Raw genomic sequence first — 10,719 nt, forward strand, 5'->3', positions numbered from 1 at the left:
CCCTGGACGGAAAGAGACCGCATGATAGTCCAGCAGAGACAGACAGGCGGACAAAAGCTAAGACATGGAAACATATCAACCCGAGTTCTTCCGTTTAGCGTATAACCAGGGTCGATTTGCCATCATGCGGTAATACCCCGTAATTCCACGTGAAACTTGTGACCCCAACGACGGACGAACTGGTCTAAATCACACAGGCGGAACGAACAGACACATGCCGATATAAAAGCATTCAGTGAATCTGTGAGAAAAACTGAACACTATTCTTTATGACCGAGATTAGTAAATCTCAACTTGAAAGGCGGATCTGGACATGAACAAAACCCTCCTGAGTTGGCCGAAACACTTCGAGTGAGACAGAGCTCGCTATGTCGGTCTTGGTGACTGACGCCAACTGAACAGAACCTAATTTGCATGAAATAATTTAGATTTTCTTTATTTTTGAGCACATTATTATTTTCACTCAAAACAAATTATATATAAATATTTTTGCATTCAGGAAATAATAACGAATCCATTTAAAACATTCCGAATATGTTTTTGTAATGCTATTTTCAAGCTGTATTTTAATTAACATATTTTTTTCTTCTAAATTCCAAGCTCATATACAATCCATTCACAGTGTAGGCCGGACCGGGTCAAAGATAGTTTGACAAACAGTTTAAGTAATTGTATTGTCTGAAAATGCGGTCAACACAGTTCGGCTTACAAAATTTGTAAGGGCGGATTTGACATCATCAAAGGCATCTAACCGGGAAGAAAAGGAAACAAATGTGTGGGGATCGATATAATCTGGAAGAGTTTACATGTCAAGTTTCATAAACATCCGTCCGATATTTTTCCGCTAATTGCTCGCCCCGCACACGCGCGCGCGCGCGCGCATACACGCACACACCACCGTGTGTCAACTGATTCCGTTCGTACACCGGATGTTTCCGTTCGTACGCCAGATGTTTCCGTTCATACAGCGTCATTTTCGGCAATTGATCGAGGAAAAAAAATGCATTAAATCGTGTGGGCAGCGCACATTTGTGGTATTGCAAGGATTAGGTAGCAAATTGATTGGGCTATGTGTACAATAAATACTAAGGTGCTAGTCGACCTCATGATTGCACACTCGGGTCAAACGTGGCAGCATTGCATGATTTTCCGACATTTTCTTGTTTTTCTCGCTCTGTAATCAAAACTGACCCCCTGATATGCATATGAGCACCAAAACCATTGCCTGTTGCGACATTTCGCTTGAACAGCTTTTATAGAAACTAATTGCTTTTGTACAATCACTTGTTTTTAAAAAAAAAAAGGCCGATTCCGTTCGTACGCTATGATTCAGTTCGTACAAAATAACATGTTTCCGTTCGTACGAAAAGCGTTTCCGTTCGTACACATTCGTTTGATCAGAAACACAAATTTGTTTCCTCGACCAAGTGCCAAAAATGACGCTGTATGAACGGAAACACACAAACACACACACACACACACACACACACACACACACACACACACACATACACACACACACACACACACACACACGCGCGCGCACACACACACACACACGGGGTCCTGATTTGGCCTATTATGGTCCGCTGGACCCGAAAAGCAACAGCTAACTAACTAACACACACGCACGCACGCACGCTATCAAATGTTGACTAAATGAAAAAATACGTAATAAAAAGAACAAATATAAGAAGAATTATAAGACAAGATCATCAAGAAGAATAGCCTGTAAAAAGTTCTCCAATTTACCTCAGGAATTGGGTGTGGGTTAAAGTGGAGTAATTCTTGCAGTGCCGTAAATAAGAGAATGAGTGACAAAGCGAGTTAGCGGAGTAAGGGGAAGAACTGTTGCCATACTGTATTAGCCTTAATTAAGGACTGAAAGGGCGGTTAGTTCCCATAGTAAGAGGAACGTCATGAAAAAGAGGATTGGGACTGCAGGCTGTGTGTGTGTGTGTGTGTGTGTGAGCCTGTGTGTGCGTGCGTGGGTGTATGTGTGTGCGTGCCGTGTGTGTGCGTGCGTGAGTGTGCGTACGTGCGTGCATGCGGCGGTCACCGTGTGTGTGTGTGCCACGGTGTCACGGTGTGTGTGGGTGTGTGTGTGGTGTGTGCCGGCAGTGCGTGTGTGCCAGTGTGTGTGTGTGTGTGTGTGTGTGTGTGCCGGTATGTCACTGCTTGTCACGCTCTGACTTTTTAAAACCTTCTTCAGTTTTCTGTGACAGACAATAACACCGAGTGCAAAATGAGCAAGAAAACAACATTTAATCGGCCCCGAATAGCCAAGTTAAAAGGGACATTAAAAATCAACAACCAACCAACTCTGTGTCTACCCACCTTTTCCAACAACTGACGAACACTGACAGCTAGGGCGGTGAAATAAATGTCATACTGAATCGCGGCTCTGTGGTCCACGGTTTGCTCCATGCTCTTTCTTTAGTGAACATTCGCTCAATTAAAACTTTATATTTACTCATTTTCCGCAAACTGTCATGAGAGCAGAGTGGCCACGGGGATAAGAGCGACAGTGTTCAAACCCTGTCAACTCCCACTGACTCAGTCGTGGGTTCGATTCCCACTCCTGTCAATATTTATTATGTGTGTGTTTGTACGTCGTTTCCGATTGCTGCAAGACCAGTGCCAGCTTGATGTGCGTGTGTCAGTGTGTTCGACTGTGTGTGTTCCTGTGCGTGTGGATGTGGAGTGAAAATGGACGGAGGATCCAGACCAGTGCCAGAGTGAGAGTGGGCGTGCCATGAGGCCGGTGCCAGAATAAGACTAGTGGTGCCATATCGATGCTAGAGTGAGAGTGCTGGTCCCAGGCCGAGAGTGAGAATGGTGTGAGAATGCGAGTGCAGTGAGAGTGCTGGTCCCAGGCCGAGAGTGAGAATCGTGTGAGAGTGCGAGTGCAGTGAGAGTGCTGGTCCCAGGCCGAGAGTGAGAATGGTGTGAGAGTGCGAGTGCAGTGAGAGTGCTGGTCCCAGACCGAGAGTGAGAATGGTGTGAGAGTGCGAGTGCAGTGAGAGTGCTGGTCCCAGGCCGAGAGTGAGAATGGTGTGAGAGTGCGAGTGCTGGTCCCAGACCGAGAGTGTGAATGGTGTGAGAGTGCGAGTCAGTGCAGTGCCGAGAGTGCTGGTCCCAGGCCAAGAGTGAGAATGGTGTGAGAGTGAGAGTGCGAGTGCAGTGACTGTGCTGGTCCCCAGGCCGAGAGTGAGAATGGTGTGAGAGTGCGAGTGCAGTGAGAGTGCTGGTCAGCCACACCACGGGCGGGTGCAGGAGTGAGAATGGGGTTGTGAGAGTGCTGGTGCCAGTCCCTTTTTAAAGGAGATCAAGATTTGAAGACACACATGTGAAAGTTATAAGGTTTTATAAACTTCTTTTGAAAAGGACAGACATGTTTTAAGCATGGAGCTTGCCATGTGAACTGAGATAGGAAACCAACTTGCATCGACCTCGAATAGCAATATCAGCTGAAGAGACGATACAAAATAATAACCAACCCTCTCTTTTTCTCTCTCTCTTAATCACACACACACACACACACACACACACACACACACACACATGCATGTACTCACACACACACACACATTCATATACACATACCCGAATGCAAACACTCTCTCACACACACACACACTTATACATATACACCCACTCACATGGAGAAAAAAAACATGAAAAAACATAAACAAACAAACACACACATAAATGTGAATACAGGTACAAACAAGAAATTCCTCCGAGGTAGGAAAAACACCCCCGTTGGTCAAAGGGAAATAACCATTCTCACTGCCACCAACTGAGAAGGTTATTTCCCTTTGACCATTAATATGTCCCTCTATAAGTCCTTGTAGAATCTTAATCCACCAATAACTCCCTAACCGTGTGTTTGACTGGTCCCAATTTTTGTAAGGACCGTCTCAGGAATGTATAGAACCTGTTCACCAAGTTTGGTGACGATCGGTCCGTTCATTCTTGAGATCTATATGCGAACACAAACACACAAACACACAAACAAACAAACAAACAAACACATCGACCGAATCCTATACACACCCCTATACCGGGGGTGTAATAAAGGCAATCAGTGAATCACGTTCTGGGGTCCTTGAGTACAATCAGTACAATTGTTTTATTACAGCAGATATATTTTTCTTCTTCTGTGTTTATTGGCAGAGTGCATTCACAATATCTTGTTCTTTCTTCTTTCCATCTCTGAGGTATGGCGACCACAGACACACCCCCCCCCCCCCCACCCACACACACTTACATCCATTTTTATATATGAAACAGATAAGATTAGATAATAACACTGCACCATTTTGACATGCTTCCAGTGGGGGAGCAGACCGGGAAATTCCTTCTGTTTTAAAACAATATTTTTACGCTTTTATATTTTGAGTGACCCAATCCCATTCTCCCCTCCAACAGCGTAAGAGTTCCATCCTGTTTAGCTGTGTATGATGGCGCTATATGAGAGGGGGTTTTGAAGACCCCCATTTCAGTTCAATCTCAGTCTCACTCTCAATCGCTTACCAAACAGTAAAGAAGAAGAAGAACTGGCATTTCCACCCCATGTCCAGCTTGTCAAAATGATGATATTTTTAAGGGCAACCTGAAACTTCAGTCTTACATCCATGACCAGCTCTTCATCCTTAACCAGGCTCCTGAGATCCCTGAAAAGCCTGGTAGGTGGTGAGATTACTTATCTGGAGAGTGAGTGGAACCTTCTGTCTCAGTCCTACTCATCTTCTTCTTCCCTTCTCCTCTTTCATGAAACTCCCACATTTACTTATGTTTTTGCACAAGTGCGTTTTTAAGTGTATGACCGTTTTTACCCCGGCATTCAGGCAGCCATATGACGCTCGGGGGAAGCATGCTGGGTATTTTTGTGTTTCTATAACCCACCAAACTCTTAACATGGATCACAGGATCTTTTCTGTGCGCACTTGTTCTAAGGAAGGGGAATAAGGCACTAGCAGGTCTGCACATAAGTTGACCTGGGAGATCGGAAAAATCTCCACCCTTAACCCACCAGGCGCGACCACGATTCGAACCCGCAACCCTTTGCATAGGAGGCCGATGTCTTATCATCTCGGCCAATGCACCCATCAGCCATTCCTACTCAACACCCAGGACTTGAGATGGTGGTGAGATGACATCTTTTGAGGGCAAACTGAAACCTCGATCACTCCTACTCAATGTCTGGAACTAACCCCTCGGCATTGACCATATTCTTCAACTCCTCAAAGTCTTGGTATGTGGCGAGATGACATTTTTGGGGGGCAAACTGAAACCTCACTCCCACTCAATGTCTAGAACTAACCCCTCGGCATTGACCATACTCTTCAACTCCTCAAAGTCTTGGTAGGTGATGAGATGACATCTCTTGAGTTTGAGCTGAGTTAGCGGACTGGAAGTAGCTGCCAGCTGGTTCATACTGACTGAGGTGATCTCATTACACGACTCCAGCTGAAACTGCACAGTGTGAAAAGACAATGCAGAAGATTACGTGACTGGATACAATTTTAAGGGACATGCATGTACATATAACCCAGGTATCAGAATAAGGACAAGGTCAATTACTGCTACACGGCTTACAATAAAAATTTGAATTTGTGGTTTACTCTTTTCAACTTAACAGTTAAAAACCAAACAAAAATTGCATCTTGTCAGGTTTTTTTAATGGAATTAAGCTTTTTGTTTGTTTTTACTGAAGGCTTTATATCATGACATGGTCTGCAGTAGTTCTGGACATGTGCATTAAATGTAAACACAACAACAAATGGATCACGAACAACCATAGCCTTCATAATTAAAACTGACAACTTTTGTACAGCAAGAAACAAACAAACAAAGCAACATCACTACAACCCCCAAACAAGAAAAACTGACCTTTTTGAGACATGGAAATCCATGAACAGACAGTGCAGCCACAAGAACCTCGTCAGTCAAGGCCTGAACCTCAATGAAATGCAACTCTTGCAGACTGCAAGCATTGACCAGCACATGTTCCAGATCGTGTGAGTCAAGTCGTGTGCTGTCCCCACCAAACACTAACGTCAACTGCCGAAGCTGCTGAAAGCTGAGTGCCCTCTGCTGAGCACTGAGATAGGAGTGAGAGAAGTCAGCCTCTTCATGCATCGACACAAGCTTCAACCGTTGAAGTTTGGGACACAGAGAGCCCAGGAGAGCCAGGTCTGTATCCTGGACATCGTACAACCCCAATGACAGCATCTCTTCTCCTTGACTTCTCACCAAAGGGAGAATACCGCCATGAAAAGTCACTGCCTGAGGTTTGTCGCTGGTCACTTCTAGAACTGCCAGGTGCTTCAGAGGCTTCAGGTGGTTGAGAGATTCATCACTAGCGTCCTGATACCAGTAAACCTCCCTGACGTTTGGGCAGTGGTGACAAGCCAGTCGCACACTCTCTGGGTCAATCCTGCGACATCTTAACGCAGTGGCGTACAAAATCTCTAGCCTGTGCTGCCCCGTGAAGATCGAACTGTCGCTTTCACTAGCATCTGGTTCTTTGGACGTACTTGCACCTATGCTGTTCACAATATTGTTCACTTTATTTTCTCCTCCTCTTTTGTGAAGACGAGCGACAGCCTCTACAGAGTCTGCGTGGCTGAGGGAGCGTAGTTTAGGGTAGCACTCAATGATGGCACTGCAGCCTGCTAAGTCAATCTTCGTTGCACTGATATCAAGCAGGGTCAAATCTACACACACTGGATCAAAATCTCCGTGGTCACCGCAAAACAAGACAGCGCCCTTGTCGGTGATGGGACAGGCATGAAGGTCAAGGTGAGTGAGACGGGGCAAAGACATGGCGATGACCTTCATAACCGGGTCGTTGATCTTGGTTTGTTTAAGAACCAAGGTGCGCAACAAAGGAAGAGAAGACAGACACTGGCTTATGGCCCCTGGCGACAGTGACATGCTGTTGGTCAGATTCAAGGACACAAGACCCTGAAAGGAGAAAAGAAAATGTTGAGATCATCTGTTTTTTCAAAAGTTGTATGAGATAATTAATGGTACCGTATTTGACGGATTACAAGAAGCACCGTTTTATAAGCCGCACCCCCGACTTTTAACAAAAAAATTGGGGCGAGCCACGTATAGGCCGCGTCACTATATTAGCCGCCGTCAAAAAAAATATAATCAGATCGTGTCAATCAATCAAAAGAACCAGGCAAACGAAAGTACGGTATTTGGCGAAATCAGCTCCGAGAATAAACAAGTGAAACATTGAAGAAGAAAAGTGAACAAGTTTGAAGAAAAATATCACACACACAATTTGTAACCAACACACACATGTAGTCCCGCACAGAATAAGCTTTTTTTGGATGATTTACGACTTTTGAGCACATTTCGAGCAGACGAAAACACAACATGGCGGCTCTCGCTCCTCCAACTATTGCGAGACACAAAAAAACGAAATCTCGCGCTTACGAGATCCTGATACATCCGGTGTTTCTCTGTACGCTATCTTGTCACGACGACTTGTTGACAAACGAAGATTCGCGAAAGAAAGAGAAAAGCGCCGAGTCTTGAGTAGAGAGCTAATAAAGTACCGGTAATCGCTAATCAAGCGAAATGAAAATACGCGGCGACTTCCATTAGGTGAATGCTATTCAAGTTTAGGTAACGTTTTAGCCGCATCTTTTTATAAGCCGCAATGCGATTTTTGTTGAAAAAAGTCGCGGCTTGTAGTCCGTCAAATACGGTACACTTATATTCAGAGAGCTTTGACCACTGCACTCAACATTATAGGTTCTAAGCTCTACCCCACTTCCCTTTTTCTCTTCTCCTAAACCTGCTGAAATATATACATGTTTTTGAATAATGCCATGCAACATGCAACAAAAACAAGAAGATGTAAAAAATGGTTTAAATATCTGTAGTTTCCTTTCAATCACTCAATACAATAAGTTTGTTTTAGATTATATACTGCATAATGATAAGGCCAACTGTAACAATAAAACAAACAAAACAAAGAGATTCAATAACAACAGGAAGATAGGCAGACACGAAGTCAGAAAGGCAGGCAAAACTCACTTCAGAGAAGCAATACCAAATTCCTAAAAAATGGCCTTTGCATAAACTAAACAAACAAAAAAGTAAATGGTGACATAATTAGTTTACCCTGCATCTCAAAGCCAGTATGTCTAAAGTCTGAGCAGAAATGGAGTTGGCGTAGGTGGCAGCAAAGGAGATCTGTGTGATCTGCGGAACCAACAGCAGCTGGAGGTGGGACTTGCGCAGCAGACGCAGATTCAATAATGCTTGCAGAATATCCTGGCACAGTTGACCGGCTAGAAAATGAATATAAGCAAGAAGAAAATTACTCACTTAAATTCCACAACACAACGCGTTTAGAATATACTGCCCTCTAATCCTCTACCTCCCCCCTAGCCCCCCCCCCCCCCCACACCCCTTCTTCCTCCCCCACTACCTCCATCGCTAAAATAAGAAAAAAGAAAAAGAACAGAAAGTTGCTTTGCTGTAGCTGTGACTAATAAATGAATAAATACATAAATGCATGATATCCCAATTCAAGTGTGTTTTAATAACATTCATTCATTGAGCACAGCGATTCAATCATGGAAACCCCCACCACAATGTGCAAAAAAGAACATTTTAGCCAAACAGAACATGTAAAACACAAGTTACAAGCCAGAAACTCATGTGTGTCTCAACAATCAAGGACAAATACCAGATCAACAAAAATATGACATGGAAATGCTTTAGTTTGAGGTCGCGCATGTTCTAAAAACAAGTCGTATATGATCGGTTGTGACAGACATCCGGTGCCAACTTTCTTCTTCTTCTTCTTTCCGGTAATGCCCACGGTCTTGAGGATGATCATTCTTTCGCTCTCTACCTCTTCGAAAATGCATCATAACGCCCTTATTTTTATTTATATGGCTTCACACTTGGTACAACGAGAAAAAATACTGTGTAGATACTACATGTAGAACAACAAAACTATTACATGTATAAATGCTTTAGTTTGAGGTCGCGCATGTTCTAAAAACAAGTCCGACATGATCGGATGTGACTGGAATCCGGCTACTTTCACTTTCAATCAATAGCTCTTCGAAAATGCATCACAACTCCTTTAGTTTCATTTCTATGACACAACGTGCGAAAATACCTTGAAGATACCGAGAACAACAACAATAGTACATGTAACTGCTTTAATTTGAGGTCGCGTGTGGTCAAGCGTGGTCGCACAGTACTCAGTCAGATCGCGCTGACGGTGTGCACATGCGCGCTGCCTTGTACTTCCGCCGGATCAGTTACCGCGAGCTTTTTTAGCTGTTACTTTGTTCTTGGACGAACCTTTGCAATCTTTTTTTCATTTGACCAAATTGTTTTGTAAAAACCGTAAGATCTTCGGCATATGCCGTATACCGTAAGACTTGAAAAACATCAAAATACCGTAAGAATTACGCGAAGAACGTAAGACTTGACAGGTATGCAATTGTTGTATTTTTTGGTCATAGGTCTACATATAATTATATAACAGTAACAGGTCTTAATATTCCAAAAATAAGTTTATCGGAAGAAAAAATTCAACATCTCTATTTTATGATTATGAAAGAGTTCATGCATTTCCAATTGTCCAAATGGCAAAAATATCACATTTTAAAAAAACTGTCCATGGGTATCATGTGTAATATGTCTGTGTTTGTGTGGATGTGTGTGTGTGTGTGTGTGTGTGTGTGTGTGTGTGTGTGTCTGTCTGTCTGTCTGTCTGTCTATTCCAGTTTACATTCTGCCTAGTCCCTTACTCCTTACAGATTTCTCCTAAGTAAGGTCAAGATAAAGTTATACTTCACATACGCAAATCATGAAAAGGGCCTATGACATGGAGCAGCCTTGGAATATCCCCGAACTGTTTGTCAAAGTGTTGGGCCCACAGTCGTTCAAAATTGCGAGCTATCACATTGATGCAGGTCTGTTTCAGCGTCAGTGCATCCCTCCCCCTGGGCATAATTGCTTGAAACTTTGCCGCTTTTTCCTGACCTAGAACAACCAAACAACATGGCAAATGTGAATCACAAACAGCATCAGCATTGACTTATGTTTTAATTTTATGTTAAATCCTAACACGGAAATGAAAGGTGAAAGTCTGTGTCCACATGTAATACAGCACTGGGCGAATAAAATTACATGAATCACATTCAGTGTAAAATCAACTTCAACATGTATACATGCACAGAAGCAATTACATAGACATACATTAAAATTCAGTGTTATATTATATGGACCACATTTACAGCATCTGAAAAGTGCATGTGCTCGTCTCAACAGTCAGCATCACAATCACATAGATGTTCCAGTTCTTTCTGCAACAGGGTACATCAGTGAGGGAGAAGAAGTGAAGAAGCAACTCGCCTGTGGTACTAGCAGTCCATATCATCATATGCATGTATTGCACCACCTCTGATTCAAGAGGTGGGAGAAAAGGAATTAGTAAGTTTGAGTTAGATTAAACCCACACACAGAAGCATCAGTATGAAACTGGTGTCCGGATCTTGCACCTTTGGTAGTATTTTAAGTGCGAAAAAAGTTTCTAGGATCTAATTTCTGTCATTCTACCTAACTTACTTGAAAATGAAAGTGCTACCTGAGGTCGACTTTCGACGAAAGAGCAGACGCCAGCAACTGGTCAAGGGAAGTAAGTCTGATGCAAAGAAATCCGGA

At 43.3% G+C, this 10,719-nt stretch overlaps 2 protein-coding genes across 3 annotated transcripts; both read right to left on the bottom strand.

The window, feature by feature from the left end:
* Nucleotides 1-2,798: 2,798 nt before the first annotated feature.
* Nucleotides 2,799-5,165, bottom strand: LOC138983070 (putative uncharacterized protein FLJ46204). Its single transcript, XM_070356475.1, has 2 exons — nucleotides 5,129-5,165; nucleotides 2,799-3,247 (listed from the first exon to the last, which is right to left on the bottom strand). The coding sequence occupies exons 1-2, from the start codon at nucleotides 5,163-5,165 to the stop codon at nucleotides 2,799-2,801; spliced, it is 486 nt and encodes a 161-aa protein (XP_070212576.1).
* On the bottom strand, nucleotides 4,259-10,698 carry LOC138981809 (uncharacterized). 2 transcript variants are annotated; one of them, XM_070354886.1, is made up of 5 exons: nucleotides 10,624-10,698; nucleotides 9,856-10,038; nucleotides 8,152-8,321; nucleotides 5,899-6,975; nucleotides 4,259-5,481 (listed from the first exon to the last, which is right to left on the bottom strand). In XM_070354886.1, exons 2-5 carry the CDS (start codon nucleotides 10,004-10,006, stop codon nucleotides 5,302-5,304), a joined length of 1,578 nt encoding a protein of 525 aa, XP_070210987.1. In that variant the 5' UTR covers nucleotides 10,007-10,038; nucleotides 10,624-10,698; the 3' UTR covers nucleotides 4,259-5,301. The 2 variants fall into 2 exon arrangements, with proteins under 2 accessions (XP_070210987.1, XP_070210989.1); XM_070354888.1 differs by having other exon boundaries at nucleotides 10,643-10,678.
* Between the last annotated feature and the right edge of the window lie 21 nt (nucleotides 10,699-10,719).

This window comes from Littorina saxatilis, linkage group LG12 (assembly GCF_037325665.1).
Source record: "Littorina saxatilis isolate snail1 linkage group LG12, US_GU_Lsax_2.0, whole genome shotgun sequence".
NCBI classification, from domain to species: Eukaryota; Metazoa; Mollusca; class Gastropoda; order Littorinimorpha; family Littorinidae; genus Littorina; species Littorina saxatilis.